The following is a 16,779-nucleotide window of genomic DNA, read 5'->3' on the forward strand; positions in this document are numbered from 1 at the left end:
ACAACACAACACACACACACAACCACCCCCCCACAATAAAAAAGGTTAAATCAGATTTGTCAAAACTTTTTTAGTAACAGAAGGAAATTGTTTCATGGAATTGAGTTATACTGAATGTGCTTTTAGTTACCAGTTTCTCAGCTAAGTGAAGTGTCTTAAGGCAATCCTTCTAAAATCTGTTAACACACAGCACAGCAGTATTCAAACACTTCTTGTACAATAAATTCCTTGGGACAGGGACCATCCCTTTGTGATGGGTTGGATCACAGAAACCCCCTTGGGGCTGCCAACTGATGTGCCAAGACTACTACTGCCCCTGCTTTCCCTGCCAGCTTGGGACTCCAGCACCCCGTCTTGTGGAGCCAGACACGCCATTCTGCTCCAACACAGACCCAGGGTCTGAACCATGTGCCCCAAAGCTGAAGACTTAACTGAAAGCAACTTAAGAAGTGTTCCTGTCTTTAACACGCAGATGCCCAACTTCCCATGGGGTCCAAACCCCAAATAAATCCATTTTACCCTGTATAAAGCTTACACAGGGTAAACTCATAAATTGTCTGCCCTCTGTAACACTGATAGAGAGATATGCACAGCTGTTTGCCCCCCCAGGTATTAATACATACTCTGGGTTAATAAATAAGTAAAAAAAGTGATTTTATTAAATACAGAAAGTAGGATTTAAGTGGTTCCAGGAAGTAACAGACAGAACAGAGTGACTTACCAAGCAAAATAAAATAAAAACACACAAGTCTAAGTCTAGTACAGTAATAAAACTGAATACAGATAAAATCTCACCCTCAGAGATGTTTCAATAAGTTTCTTTCACAGACTGGGCACCTTCCTAGTCTGGGCACAATCCCTTCCCCTGGTACAGCCCCTTGTTCTAGCTCAGGTGGTAGCTAAGGGATTTCTCATGATGGCTGCCCCCTTTGTTCTGTTCCACCCACTTATATATCTTTTGCATAAGGCGGGAACCTTTATCCCTCCGGGTTCCCACCCTGCCTTCTCAATGGAACAGCACCAGGTTAAAGATGGATTCCAGTTCAGGTGACATGATCACATGTCACTGTAAGACTTCATTACCCGGTACACAGGAAGACTTACAAGTAAAACAGAGCCATCTACAGGTAATTGTCCTGGTTAATGGGAGCCATTAAGATTCCAAACCACCATTAATGGCCCACACTTTGCATAACTACAATAGGACCTCAGAGTTATATTTCATATTTCTAGTTTCAGATACAAGAGTGATACATTTATATAAATAGGATGACCGCACTCAGTAGATTATAAGCTTTGTAATGATACCTTACAAGAGACCTTTTGCATGAAGCATATTCCAGTTACACTATATTCACACTCATTAGCATATTTTTTATAAAATCATATAGAGTGCAACATCACACCCTTCCCCTATTTTTGTACTGTACAGTGCAAGCTGATGATATATGATAGACTTGTAATGTGTTCAATGATCACTAGGAATAGCGATGCCAAATAAGTGACATGTCCAGATTAATTATAAATGAACTTCAGTTTATTGGAAACCGATGTGTGCTTGGCTTTCTTGCTGGCTGGAAATGTCGCACAGGAAGTTCACATGTACACTCCAGCTGTTTTAGATGAGTGAGTAATTAATAAAAGTGCAGGTTTTAGAGAAATGCAAGAGGTAGCCATTGAAATACATTAAATGAAGTCTTTAAGGTGAAGAAACCTGGCAGACACTGACACTTTTAACTGGTTACTTTTCAGAGATCAGAGTTATTGTCAAAATATCAACCCGTTTATGACAATCATGTCTTTTAGTTGTCACCACCCAGCAACACCAACAGTTTAGGCTCAAGCCTTCAATATGTAGGGGAGGTGATCAGCAACATTACCGTATTTCTATCAGATATTTCTTGAGATGCACATTGTAAGAGGGCTTTTTGTAGAGTCAAAATATAATTTAATATTCTATTATGGGAACAACATAAGACTGTAAAACCACCAGCCACAGGTCTACATTACCCAAATGCTCCTAGTTCTCAAATGTGACTACAATCAACTATGATTCACACAAACTGTTAATGCTGTAAAAGTGCATTTCCTGTCAATGAAATCTTTAAGAGTTAAGGAAATCACCAGGTAAGGCAACATTTGCATTCCCACCCCCACACACCTCAGTTCACATTTTACCGTCTGAACGACACAATATCCAGGGACACTCAGGAAGCTCATCTGTAAAATAAATTCCCTTTGACTTCCAACAGACATTCAGTCCGGCTCTGACAAAAGTTATGAAGGTTACTCAAGCAAGCATAAGCATTGCACAGCAGGGCTTCCCTGCTGCAGAACTTTGTACATTTAGTGCATGCGTTCGGAAGAGGAGGAGGAATTACAATTTGGATGGGAAAGAGTCTTATCCATGCTACAATTTAACACTTTCAAGTACTGAGAGTTCAACATGAATTCCCTCTCCCTGTTGCCTCTATAAATCCCCTTCTCTTTAATAGGTTCCTGTCCCCGGCAGCTCCCTTTTATGCCTCCTAGACATATGTAACACTCCTCTGCAAACCTCATCCACAGCCACTTGCAGACCAGCTAAAGTTTGGTACAGAGAGTATGGATTACCTCCTATGGCAGTGGTTCTCCAAGCCAGTCCACTGCTTGTTCAGGGAAAGCCCCTGGTGGGTCGGATTGGTTTGTTTACCTGCTGTGTCCGCAGGTTCGGCAGATCGCAGCTCCCACTGGCTGCGGTTTGCTGCTCCAAGCCAATGCGAGCTGCATGAAGGGCAGCCAGCATGTCCCTTGGAGACCATACCTCCATTGTACAACTACAAGCTCCACTTCTCAGGAAAAAGGTGTAACTCCTCCGTATTGCCAATATCTTAGGTATTTAGATGGCTACTCCATTATGACACCATCTGAGCATCTCATTATCTTTAATAAATACTTATCCTCATATCAACCCTGTAAGATGGAGATAATAGCAATTCCCTATTTTACAGATGGGGACTGAAGCAAAGACAGACTAAGGCCTAGTCTACAATGAAAAATTTTGCTGGCATATAGTTATGCCAACTGGCAGAGAAGAGGGGAAGGGTAGAAACAATAACAGTGCACCTAACCAGCATCTCTACACCTGCAAATGCCCTAGTGTAGATGCAGCTATACTGCCAAAAGAGTCATTTTGCTGTAGAGCTTATTTCATTCGGGAAGCTGTTACAAGCTATACCAGCAAGAGAACTCTTTTGGCAGTATAAGTTGTATCTCCACTAGGAACATTTATTAGCAAAGCTATACCCACAAACCCTTTCTAGTGTAGACAAGGCCTAAGAAATTTGCCCACAATCACACAAAGTCTTTGGCAGAACCAGGCATTGAGTCCAGGTCTCTGAATCATAGGCTAGCACCCTACCCACTGGACCATCCTTTCTCTAGGACATGGTGGAAGAAGGCAAAGGGATTTTAGATTCACAGGTAAAGTTGCCTGAGAAGTACAGCTTGTAGCTCCTCTCTGAAGGCAAATCTCTCATGGCTCACTACAAGAAAGTCCAAGAGTCCCACTCCCGCTGGACTGGGACTCCCACTACCAAAGTTTAAGTCCAGAAGAACCTATGGTGGCACAGCTGGATGGATGGAGGGGCAGCACAGAGGAAGCTAAAATGTGGAGTTTGTGTTACTGACCCCATCCCATCTAAAATGGTGGTTAGAATAACTAGTAGGTGTACGAATGGCAGTGCTTTACAGTGTCATGGTAGAATTAGAGACAAGATTTGAATGACCCATGTAAATTGTTTTTAATTAAATTCCTTCTGAGTTGATATTTGCTATGCCGTTTCTCAGACAGAAAAGGAATGGTTCTGAAGTTTTATTTAATAAAAAAAAATCCGTTGAGTCATAATCTGTTGACAATTACTTGTATCATGATTTTTCCCGGTACTGATAATAAACTTAGACCTCTATATTATTTGCATCAGCAGGATATCCTTTCTTCAGGATTGGTACAACTATTGCCTTTAATCAGGGAAAAATAATAATGAAAGTAATTTTCAACAGAACAAGTCCAGTTTTAGAGAAACTAGTAGGCACACAACAATGAGATTTCAAACCAGGCCAAAGTTACACTGATCAAGATATTCACACTCGGAGTTCACAGGAAAAAAAAGAAGTGAGAATGGGGATTAGAGATGTTTGCTTTTTTTCCAATCAACTTGAAGAAGGCATTTGATTTGATTTAGACAAAAGCATTAAGAAAAGTAGTAAAATCAAATGGAGTTCCAGATAGGGTAACTGCAATTGTAAAAGAAAATTATGTACTGAGACTCCTGCTGTGCCATAAGATTTGGTGGAAAATTAAGCAACTGGTTCAAGTCAAAGTTTAGTGTAAGACAAGGTGGCATGGAATCCCCATCGCTTTTCATCATAGTTCCTATTTTTAAGAAAGGAAAAAACGTGATCCAGGTAACTACAGGCCTGTTAGTTTGACATCTGTAGTATGCAAGGTCTTGGAAAAAATTTTGAAGGAGAAAGTAGTTAAGGACATTGAGGTCAATGGTAAATGGGACAAAATACAACATGGTTTTACAGAAGGTAGATCGTGCCAAACCAACCTGGTCTCCTTCTTTGAGAAAGTAACAGATATTTTAGACAAAGGAAATGCAGTGGATCTAATTTACCTAGATTTCAGTAAGGCATTTGATACGGTGCCACATGGGGAATTATTAGTTTAATTGGAAAAGATGGGGATCAATATGAAAATTGAAAGGTGGATAAGGAATTGGTTAAAAGGAAGACTACAGCGGGTCAGACTGGAGGGAGGTTACCAGTGGAGTTCCTCAGGGATCGATTTGGGGACCAATCTTTTTATTACTGACTTCAGCACAAAAAGTAGGAGTGGGCTAATAAAGTTTGCGGATGATACAAAGCTGGGAGGTACTGCCAATTTAGAGACGGACTGGGATATCATACAGGAGCATCTGGATGACTTTGTAAACTGGAGTAATAGTAATAGGATGAAATTTAATAGTGAGAAGTGTAAGGTCATGCATTTAGGGATTAACAACAAGAATTTTAGTTATAAGCTGGGGATGCATCAATTAGAAGTAACGGAAGAGAAGGACCTTGGAGTATTGGTTGACCACAGGATGACTATGAGACGCCAATGTGACATGGCCATGAAAAAAGCTAATGCAGATTTGGGATGCATCAGGCGAGGTATTTCCAGTAGAGATAAGGAGGTGTTAGTACTGTTATACAAGGCACTGGTGAGACCTCATCTGGAATACTGTGTGCAGTTCTGGTCTCCCATGTTTAAGAAGGATGAATTCAAACTGGAACAGGTATAGAAAAGGGCTACTAGGATGATCCAAGGAATGGAAAACCTGTCTTACGAAAGGAGACTCAAAGAGCTTGACTTGCTTAGCTTAACCAAAAGAAGGTTGAGGGGAGATATGGTTGCTATTTATCCCTCTGATATATTTATAGAGAGCAGAGGGGGAGAGGAATTATTTAAGCTCAGTACTAATGTGGACACAAGAACAAATGGATATAAACTGGCCATCGGGAAGTTTAGACTTGAAATTAGATGAAGGTTTCTAACCATCAGAGGAGTGAAGTTCTGGAATAGCCTTCCAAGAGAAGCAGTGGGGGCAAAAGACCTATCTGGCTTCAAGATTAAACTCGATAAGTTTATGGAGGAGATGGTATGATGGGATAACATGATTTTGGCAATTAACTGATCTTTAACTATTCATGGTAAATAGGCCCAATAGCCTGTGATGGAATGTTAGATGGGGTGGGATCTGAGTTACTATGGAGAATTCTTTCCTGGATATCTGGCTGGTGAATCTTGCCCACATGCTCAGGGTTCAGCTGATCGCCATATTTGGGGTTGGGAAGGAATTTTCCTCCAGGGCAGATTGGAAGAGACCCTGGGGTTTTTTTCGCCTTCCTCTGTAGCATGGGGATTGCTGGAGGATTCGCTGCACCTTGAAGTCTTTAAACCATGATTTAAGGACTTCAATAGCTCAGACATAGGTGAGAGGTTTATTGCAGGAGTGGGTGGGTAAGATTCTGTGGCCTGCATTGTGCAGGAGGTCAGACTAGATGATCATAATGGTCCCTTCTGACCTTAATATCTAGGAGTCTATGTTCTTAAATTGGATGTCAAGAATGGTAAACAAGTTGGAGGGTATGGTACTCTAATCTAGAGTTAAGCGCTTTACTTATTCAGATGACATCATACAACTGGCAAAGATGTTTGAATTAGTGAGTATACTCTTTGCTACTTTGGAAAATTGGTGTAGTCAATTTAGAGTTACAATAAATGCTAAGATGAAAGGGTTTTAATTTTGGAAAAGGGACAATACATAAAGCATTGAAATGCAGCTGTGGTGAAGTTGCAGAACAAGTAAAAATCACACATGTACCTAGGAAGCTTGATGAGTGCTGATGGTTCCATCAAGGAAGAGGTTAAACAGAGATATACTTTAGCTACAAGTGCTTCACAGAAATTGTTGAAATCATGAACTGATAACAGTATGTTTGGTATCAAAGTGATAATTCATCAAACCAGAGTATTACCAGTATTACTCTATGGTCCAGAAGCAGCTGCATTAAATGAAACTATTATCAGAAGGCTGGAGAGAGGTGAGATGAAAATTCTTCAGAAGATGGCAGGTGTAAAGTGGAATGATTTTAAGATAAATAAAGTTAGGAGGAGAGCAGATGAGAAATCATGGTACTGGACTGACTGCAATAGAAAATATTACAATGGTGGGGAAGAGTGTAGAAGACAAACAGATGACAGGATGCCAAAGAAAATAATGCAAACACAACAGAGGTCAGTCTGATCTAGAGGCTAACTACCACCTAGATGGTGGGACACAGCATGCAGGGACATGATCAGGCTGGACTTAATGGGCGAATGAGCCATGGACAGGAACGAATGGTGACACTTGTACTGCACCTGTAAAGCTGCTTTGGAATGAGAAGAGGAGTCATAGAACGGTACATAATGACTCCTCCTCTTAAAACGTTGCATCCACTTTCCTTACTCCGACAAATCAGAGGTCTCTTGGCCTGAAGTGTAGTTTTACTCATAGAAGTAACTATATCAAGATAGCATATTCATTCTCAACAGAACTTCTCTCCTTGAGGGTATTCAGATACCCCATCTATTTAGTTTAAATTAGTACCCAAGTGTTTACAGCATTTTGGTCATATCAGCACTTGCTGAACCAGTACAGCTAAGATCCACAAGGAGTAAGGGAAATCCAATGTAACAAAACTAAAATCCCAATCAGTTATACCTGTGCCACTGTAGACAGAGACATTGAACAGGTGCCAGAGGCCTAAATTGGACTGCCAAACCTTTATTAATAGTAATGATGTGCAAAATGGGAAGAACTCAGTTAAACTCACAGATCCTGGGTTATGTTTGCAAGATTGGCGGTTTGAAAATTGCAAATTGAGCATGAAACTCCACAATCCCATTTTTAGTCACTTTTCAGATGGAATCACATTTTAAAGGCTTTAAACTTGCCAAGTAATTTAGTCGTCAATGAGGACAAGGGCCTTTAATCATTAGGGGTCAAACTCTGGCTTCTTGCCTCAGCCCCCCATATGAAGCTGTCAGCCACGTAGAGAAATATGCTAAAGAAAAATCTACCTCCAGGACAACCTGGGAAGTGATCACCCTTCCCTACAATCCCAATTCCTCTATATCTACAGTATAAAACAAAACCCCCACATCAGTCAGTATGTTCTCCTTACTCTAAGGCTGCAGTGACTCTAGCACTTGGGAGAGGGGTAGGTAGCATTCCTGTACCCTACTCAAAGGTGTTATACTAAGGTAGCAGCTACACTAGTAATTTAACCCTTTCCTAGCAGAATTGCAGGGCCATAAGTTTAACCAGAAACCATTCACTGCCTTCACATTAGCCATACTGAACCACTGCAGTTTTGCCCCACATACACATTCGTGCTTCCCTGAACTGCTTCAGCTGATGCCTTCTGAGTGGGTTGCTATCCAACAGGTCTCAACACTATGGATTCTGGGAGATGAGAGTCCACCTTGGGACAGTAGCAGAAACTTAAAATGTTTCAGTACTGTTCACACTAGCCCTAAAATGATACAGACTGACCCAGTATTTAGCCTTGCTGAAAGCAAATCTACTCTCAACAATATTTGTTAGGCATTGTAAACCATCTGGATCACTTATGTATGGACACACAAATATTATACAAGCATGCTAGGAAGGACTAAGCAGCTCTTCACACAGAGTTCCTCTAATGTATACAAAGCCTAAGTGAGCTCCCTGAGCCTCTCTACTTCTGGTATACACCAGGACCAATCATTGAGGAACCAGTGCCCCAGAGAGGTGACACCCCCAATCCCAATTGCCAAAACCTATTGACCAACCATCTAGAGCGGAGTGTCCCCACATTTGCAAGGGAATTGCATGCACTTTTATGCCAGGACTGCACGTGGCCCTTTTTAAATTTATTTAGTAACACGATTCCCCTAACAGAAAGAGGTAATACTTCTCTAGTGTTGTTGCTAAGGTCATCTCATTACCCTGCTTCTGATCCACACTCCTTCGGACTTGCCTGGCAACAGAATGAGAGGTGCATTACCAAACTCTCTCTCTCTCATCCCTACAAGCTTCTAATTAAAACTTACAATCATAGGCAGGTCACTTAAATATTATTTTGTGTGGGGAAGAGCAGCAGAGTGGGAAAAAAGAGCAGAAAAATGTATACAAAGATTAAGGAAACCTAGGACCATAATACCCTCCAGAAATTCTCTTGGTGATGCAGTTTAAACCAGAAGAAACTAGGAGGCATTGATAAACACATACTTGTGTTTATCAAAGATAACAGGGATGCAGGGGGGGAGATGGGCAAATGCACGAACAAGAAAACATACCAAAAAGCAAGGCTTGAAAACACATTATGTAACACCTACTAGCCCAAGAATAAAAGTTCATTAGTTAGGATTCCTCTACCACATCACCTCTTTAAAGCCACACCCTCCAGAAACCTCACCCCTGTAATTTAAAGGAATCAAATAGTTGAGTATAATTTACTGTGTGCTATACTTAACTCTTACACATAGTCAATCAACCTCAATTTTTTTTGTAATGTAACTTGCTCTCAAGGCTGTGGAAAAGCAGGAAAAAAAAACAAACTGTTGAATAAGCTTGAAAACTTTCACATTTATTGGTCCAATAATATATCTACCAAATAATATCTGATGAGCTCCAGAGGAAGGTGGTTTTTTTTTTTCCCCAAATCCTTCAACTAATTTCACTGAATAGTATTCAGCCACCCTTACTTACCTCTCTTCCTTATTTGTGAGGCCTTTCCCTTCCTAGTGTCATTCTATTTTTCATTGTCTTTCCTATTGTAAATCATGATGTATCTTGTCGCAAGGGCTTGCCTATATGGCCTCACAGTTCGAGCTACAGTATGCTTGCATGCTGTGCTGTAACTCCCCTATGTGTTACGCTGCAGGCACAAATTAAAAGGTACTTAGTTAGCATTAATTTAATCCATATGCGCTGCAATTCATTCCCTCCAAACTGCAGGGCCACATGGACATAAACTAAGTGGTGGTCTTCAGGGTTTGTCTCCTCCTTTCCTTTCCTCTATCCCCCACTTACATCTCTCGCTCTCTCCTTATACATTGTATTTTCTACTTCCTCCCTTCCAGTCTCCTTTCTTCTCCTACTTCTGCCCCCTAAACGTCAGTGTCTCTCTCTGAAGAGCCAGTATCAATTTCACAATTAAGGAATCCACAACAGAAAGAGTAAGACCCTCAAGACTGATGGGTTAGGCTTAGAGCCTCGCTAGAAATTTTCTATCACATTTGAAGTGAATTAGACAAGGAGCTCCCAAATGTAGACACCCTAAAAAAAGCGGGGGGGGGGAGGGGGGGGGAGGATTCCTCACCAAGGTTCAAGAAATTCAACTTCTTTTGACACTTTGTAGCACCAATAAAAATATTAAAATATTAAAATGAGAGAACTTACTTTACTGGATTTATCCAGGCGAGATCTGATACACAGGACCAACGTTGATCAAATTTTTAATTAAGATGTAAAATATCAACATTAGGATGGTACACTGAAATCCTATTTTAAAATTTATTGGTGACAAAGGCCTGTCCACACTGGGGAAATTCTTCCCAAAAATTTTAACTGGAAAACCAGTTGGAGCTATAATGTAAACCAGATTTAGGCAACCAGTAAGTAGCCTTGCAAACTCCCTTAGGACCCACTGCTTCTGACAACAGTGTCAGGAAGAGTTGGATATGTACCCAGAGGACATTCCAAATAATACAGTGAAGAACTGTGCTTACTGAATCAGTATGTCTAGAGTGAATGCACTATTCCACTTGTGCTTAAATTGGCACCATTGAAGGCTAAGTTACAAACAATGCAATTGTCAAATCGAGACACAGACTATAATGACCGGAGCACTAGAATAATTATATCAAGACAGTAAAATTGTGCAACTGGGAAACTGTTTGTATTCCTCTGCTCACATTCCCAGGCTACTATGGGCTTAGTAAGCATCTCCCCTACTTCATCCCTGCCTCAGCATCCCGACTGTTTTGACAGAGCAGTGTCCCAGCTAGCCTAACCTTCCCTTAGCTTTCATTGGAGTCCTTCTCCCCAATGAATGTCATTGCCTGCCTCTTCTGCTGTTCATAGTTTAAACATTAAAAATGCCTTTAAAAATAATCAGGCTCTTTTTGGTTTAGCTTTAATAAAGTCTGTACTTTTTAAGGGTATTGAATTTAATGGGGAATCCATAATGCTTCTGCCTTTTAAACACCTAATTCTTAAATGAGCAACTAAGCACCTGTCTGCCATTACCCTATAATGCAAAACACTCTCAATTTTCAGATTTCAGTGATAGCCGTGTTAGTCTGTATCAGCAAAAAAAAAAAAAAAAAAAAAAACCACCACATGAGGAGTCCTTGTGGCACCTTACAGACTAACAAATTGATTTGGGCAGAAGCTTTCATGGGCTAGAACCCACTTCATCAGATGTATGAAGTAAAAGATACAGGAGCAGACCTGCACATCTACCAATGTGATATATGCCATCATGTGCCAGCAATGCCCCTCTGCCATGTACATTGGCCAAACCAGACAGTCTCTACACAAAAGAATAAATGGACACAAATCTGACATAAAAAATCATAACGTTCAAAAACAAGTAGAACACTTCAATCTCTCTGGTCACTCAATAACAGACCTCGAAGTGGCAATTCTTCAACACAAAAACTTCAAAAACAGACTCCAACATGAAGCTGCAGAACTGGAATTAATTTGCAAACTAGATACCATCAGTTTAGGACTGAATAAAGACTGGGAGTGGTTGGGTCATTACAAAACCTAAACTTAATTTCCCCAATACTAATTTCGCCCTACTGTTACTTACACCTTCTTGTCAACGGTCTGTAATGGGCACTCTCTTACCACTTCAAAAGAGATTTCTCCTCCCTTGGTATCCTGCTGTTAATTGATTTATCTCATTAGACTGACCTAACACTTGGTAAAGCAACCCACATCCTTTCATGTATTTATACCTGCTCCTATATCTTTTACTTCATACATCTGATGAAGTGGGTTCTAGCCCATGAAAGCTTATGCCCAAATAAATTAATTAGTCTCTAAGGTGCCACAAGGACTCCTCGTTTTTGTTTTTTTTACTCTCGATTTTGTGGTCACTGATAAGGGGAAACAGTTTGCAACAAATGGCTATGATACCCAGAGAAAATGAGAAATTCAGACTATCGATACAAAGCCAAAGTTAAGGTAGTTAAGTACACAGTGTAAATTCTCCTAATTCCTAATATCTGAGTTTCTAGTAAGAAACCTCAACCATTAGAGTCACAAAATTCAGTTATGATTTTGTTTTTTTAAATGTATTACAATGTTAGTATTTTTTTCCTCGTGATTTCCTGAGATCTGAAAGAATACAGCTCCATTGATATATATCTCCTAAACTTTATAGAAGGGAAGTGCATCTCCTGTAGACCACAGATGTGCAAGAGAGGATATTCCTTCCTGTGAATTTTATTAACACTGTAGATGGGGAATTCCTCTCCTTTCCTATGAATCTGCAGATATTCATTAGAGAGAAGCCCTATCTAGGAAGTGGATACACACTGAGGTAACTGCATCAATTCCATCACAAGACTGAAGGGGCTCCTAAGGCAATGTTTCCCAAACGGTGGGTCCCGACAGACCACTGGGTCACAGAGAGGTTCCAGAAGGGTTGTCACATCCAGGGATGGCTTAACCATTCACTAGGCCCTGCCCGAGGCAAACATACACTTTCCCTGGCCCAGTGTGGAAGGGAGGTGCGTTGGAGAGTTAGCCTGCCTTGCATTCACCCCACAGCAGTGGTTCCTGTCCCGCAGTGCTGGGTCCAGCTCCCGGCATTGCAACACCACTCACTCAAATTTGGCCCAGGTACCCCATGGCAGAGGGGCAGATGGCCAAATCTAAGGCTATGTCTACACTATGGACCTTACACCTGCACCTCTGCAAGGTCTCTTGTGTAGCCGCTCTATGCCAGTTGGAGAGAGCTCTCCCCTGGCATAATTAAACCAATGAGTGGCAGTAGCTATGGCAGCAGGAAACACTCTCCTGCCAACGTAGCGGCAGCACTTTTGTCAATGAAACTTATGTCGGTCAAGGGGGGTGTTTTCTTCATACCCCTGACCAACAAAAGTGCTAATGTAGAAAGTCCATGCGCCAGATCACAATAACTACAGTGGGGAGCCAGGCCCAGCCCCGCAGGGCAGGAGCCACTGCTTTGGCGTGAATGCGGGGAGGGCTCACCCTCCAATGCACCCCATCCCTTTGGGTTCCTCCTCACCAGGCCATGATTAGGATTATGATGCCAGGGTGAAGGGTGCATATATGTAATGGTGAGTAGTAAAAAAAAAAAAAAAAAAAAAAGACAAAATGCAGTTAGTGGGTCGCCTTAGAAAAAGTGTGGGAATCAATGTCCGAAGGCTTTTCCACGCAGCAGCAGCAATGTGAAACTAACACGATTCATGCCAGTTTCTCTTGCTGTCTACATGCTTCTTAATAGCAGCAAAACACACTGGTCATTTGTGTGTCTGTCACAGATTAGGAAAGCTAAGAGCAGCAGCAAAGGCACTTGAGCTGTTGATGGATTTAGGGCTTGTCTACACAGAGACATTTACAAGCATAACTATATTGCTATAACTGGCCACATGGACACTCTTACTCCAGGATAAATGTCCACATGGGGCGTTACCATGGTATTATAGCGGTATAATTATGCTCCTAAATTTCCTTGTGTAGACAAGCTCTAGGGAAATGTAGGTTTTCTTTTCTAACCATTATGACTAGAATTTTTCTTTAATTAGTTTCTGCAGCAGTTGATGGCATTTGCCTGGAAAAGATTCTTACTCAGCCCTGTCAAATCGGGTTTTGCAAGCACAAGTGTTGCTACAATACACTATGGCGAGGCAAAAAGCACCCATTATGCCCCCTTCCCCCACCCCCCCAGTGTCTCCAATTACTGTTCACAGCATATCAGATAGCCCCCAGGCAAAATCCTGAACATTTCTCCTGTTTGGTTTGCATCAAGTATGTTAGGACTCTTACAAATGAGAATCCATTTTTAAAGCAAAGGCGGCAAGAGACATAAATCCCCATGATGTGCCATTAGTACATGTGATTATTGCTAGCAGAAGGCCAGAGAGGCAGGAAAAGTCAATTTCTCTCTTTACCCCATTTTGGAGGAGGGCAGACCTTTATTTTGGAGGAAAGGTATAATCCCCTTTTCCAACCCTATGGGGTGGAGGACCTTTTGCAATACACACACGCACAGTTTGGAAGACCATGACTGTCAGTAAGGGGAAGTGACACTCCTCTCCTGTCTCTCATGTCCCCATTTTGGGAAGCTTGGCTGTCTGGAGTGGGAGGGAAGCTGGTATCCCCCTCCCACACACAGGGAGAAAGGCCTTGGTGGGGGGCTGTGATACCCTCCAGACTGGAGGGTCTTGGCTCTCAGTGGAGGGTCATGATCCCTTCCCATCCACCCCGCAGTCGGGGGCCCCTGGCTCGGGGAGGGGAGCTGCAGGCAGCCCTTTCCTTACATCGGACGGGCGCTGGATCCCCTCCCCAGGCGGTGCTGTGACCCTCCCCCGGGTTGGGAGTCTCGGGCTAGGTACGGAGAACTGCAACCTCGAGCCCCAGCAGGGACAATCTGGACGCTGGGCGAGCCTGGTCCGGCCTCCCCTCCCCTGGGCGGAATAGGCCATCGATTCCCCGGCCTGTCGCTAAGAGGAGCCCAGGAGAGCGAGGCCTGCAGCTCCCAGCAAAGCCCCGGCCTGGAGTTTGCTCCCTGCCCCTCTGCGCGGAAGGGGAGCGAGGCGTGAAGCACCGCAGGGTGAAGGCACCTGCGGCAGCCCCGGGGGGACCCGGGCACGGCGCCCCGAGGCCGCTCTCCCTCCCGCCCCCAGGTAGCGGTTGACCTCAAGCCGGGCCCCCCCGCTACCTGACAGCGCCCGCACCCCAGCCCCGTGCGCCGGCCACCCCGCAGCCAGGAACGGGCACCGCCACCCGCCGGCGGGGAGATCCACCCCGCGGCCCCATCCCCCTCAACGGCGGCCCAGGAGCGACCCGAGCCTCCCAAATCCACCCAGGGCAGGGCTGCCCCCCCGGAGACCCCCCCCCAGCGCGTCCATGCCCCCCAGCAGCCCCCCGCCCTCCCCAGTCAGTGACCCGCCCCACTGCACCTCCCGACTCGCCCCAGCCCCGGCTGGTCGCTGGGACATGTCACCGGGCTCTGACAATTTCAGCCCAGCTGGCTCCCAACGCCTTCGCCGCGCAGTAAAGCGCATGAAACCCCCTGTACCGCCCCCCCGGTGCCAAACACTTTCCTGCAAACTTTGTTGGGGATTCACGTCCCACCCCCCAATAAAATAATACAAAAATGGGATGCGAACCTGTCAACCATTTTAGATCCCTCCTTGGGGAACACTCGCCCCTTGCGGGGGTGGAGGGGACTGGAAACGCCACCACAATCCCCCCCTTTCCTCGGGTGAGCTGGGGTGGGGAGGGAGGCGAGATAGCCGCGGGGGGGCTGGCAAGGACTGGGGCGGGGGGGGAGGATGTTTGCTTTACCTGAGACTAGCCACTGGCCTCCATTGTTGGAGAATTCAATGGCATTGACACAGCCGAAGTGGCCCAGTAGGTCCTTCTTGTAGAGGTTTCTGCAGCCCCGCAGGCGTCTCCTCTGAAAGTCCTGGGTGAGCAGCGGGTCTCCCTGCAAGCCCCGCTGGGACAAGAAGCCCACCACAGACCTCATGCTGCCCCCCGGCCCCGATCTCCTCTTCATGCTGCTGCCTCTGCTGCTGCTCCCCACCGCCCCCCCCCCCCGCCTTCTCCCCTCCCCCCCTTGTTATGGTTATGATGATTTTTCTTTAGCCAGCCATAGCAGAGAGAGGTGTTAGACTCTCCGTTGCTTCCTGATCCCCCTTAAACTCCTCCCCCGCCTCCCCCCAGCAGCTGATCCACAGCTGCAGCCTTTTCCTTAATGCAATTCTTCTGCTGCCTGGGTTTGTTTGAATGTTGGTGGTGGTGGCAACGCGTTTGGGTGTTCAATGGCTAACGCTGGCGTATAATATCTCGCAGACTTGCTTATGAGGGCATCCTGTTTTTGCTCTTCAACTTATTTCAAACACCCCTTCCCCCCGCCCTCCAGAAAATCGCTGCGGAAGTACTTTCTTTCTGCCCCTAGGGTCGGATGAAGGTGTCGTATCGTTTCCCATTTGGAGGGTTACCGTCTGAAGGCACTACTAGCTCTTTTGGATGGGGGCAGGAGTTCGTGCGAAGGGTGTAAAAGGGGGCAGCAGCACTATGCCTGACGTTAGTATCTGTTGCCTCTCAAATGCAGCGTGGCCGCTGATCCTCAGAAAACTCTACATTTCCTGGAGTTCAGCGTATGTAATAAAACCAGTAGGTTTCAGGGTCCCTGGAATTCGTTCCCCTTTGCACTGACTAGTAGGGGCTTTCTTCTCCATGCAGTTCCTAGTAGTGGGAAATTGCTGAAATGCAGCTAATTTTTGGGATGGTGAAGGATAAATCTATATTAACACCATGTCAATTTCCTGGGTGTCAGCTTCTTCAGGGCAAGGATAGCCCTAAAAAAACCCCGTTGGGGTTACCCCAAAATGAGCCTGGAGGGAAAAGACTGTTTCTCCAGCAAAGCTGCAAAATAACGCCTTGAGACAGACATTGCCATTAATGGGGATGCTTTCATAGAAGTTCACCTTGAAGAAAAGGGGGGGAAAAAGTGACCTTTCTTTTAAATCTCAAAAAATCTTGAAACTGTGGGAATTGAGTATAAGGAATAAGGACTAAGGAAGGCTTTTCTAAAGTGGGTTCCAGCCTATTCTGATACTTGCTAAGAGCTCTTTGAGACGCAAATGCTGGGACATGTAACCCAGTAACTGGGAAGAAAAAGAGTTTGGGGGGGGGGGTGGAATTGGCAGAACCTGTGAAATTTGTACTGGAAAATGTTGGTGAATTCTTCCCTCACCCCCAAAATGGTAAATTTCTACAGGATTTCCTTTTATCAACCAATGGTGATTTTTTGGAAAAAAAATTGCTCTTTTCCCTCCCTTTGTCTGCCCTGAAAACTTATGAATTTCAGCAAGGTTTCCCACTTCCAATCTACTGGATTGCTGCGGATCTATCCTCATGAGATGCAGTGAAATTCGGCAGGATTTCT

At 44.1% G+C, this 16,779-nt stretch overlaps 1 protein-coding gene across 1 annotated transcript in view; it reads right to left on the reverse strand.

Moving 5' to 3' along the window:
• DCAF5 (DDB1 and CUL4 associated factor 5) overlaps window positions 1-15,398 on the reverse strand; it is a 107,354-nt gene extending 91,956 nt beyond the window's left edge. Inside the window, exon 1 of the mRNA XM_077818727.1 lies at window positions 15,171-15,398. Coding sequence (XP_077674853.1) covers window positions 15,171-15,384 — 214 coding nt within the window. The 5' untranslated portion in view covers window positions 15,385-15,398. The remainder of the gene's footprint in view (window positions 1-15,170) is intronic.
• Between the last annotated feature and the right edge of the window lie 1,381 nt (window positions 15,399-16,779).

This window comes from Eretmochelys imbricata, chromosome 6 (genome assembly GCF_965152235.1).
Source record: "Eretmochelys imbricata isolate rEreImb1 chromosome 6, rEreImb1.hap1, whole genome shotgun sequence".
NCBI lineage: Eukaryota > Metazoa > Chordata > Testudines > Cheloniidae > Eretmochelys > Eretmochelys imbricata.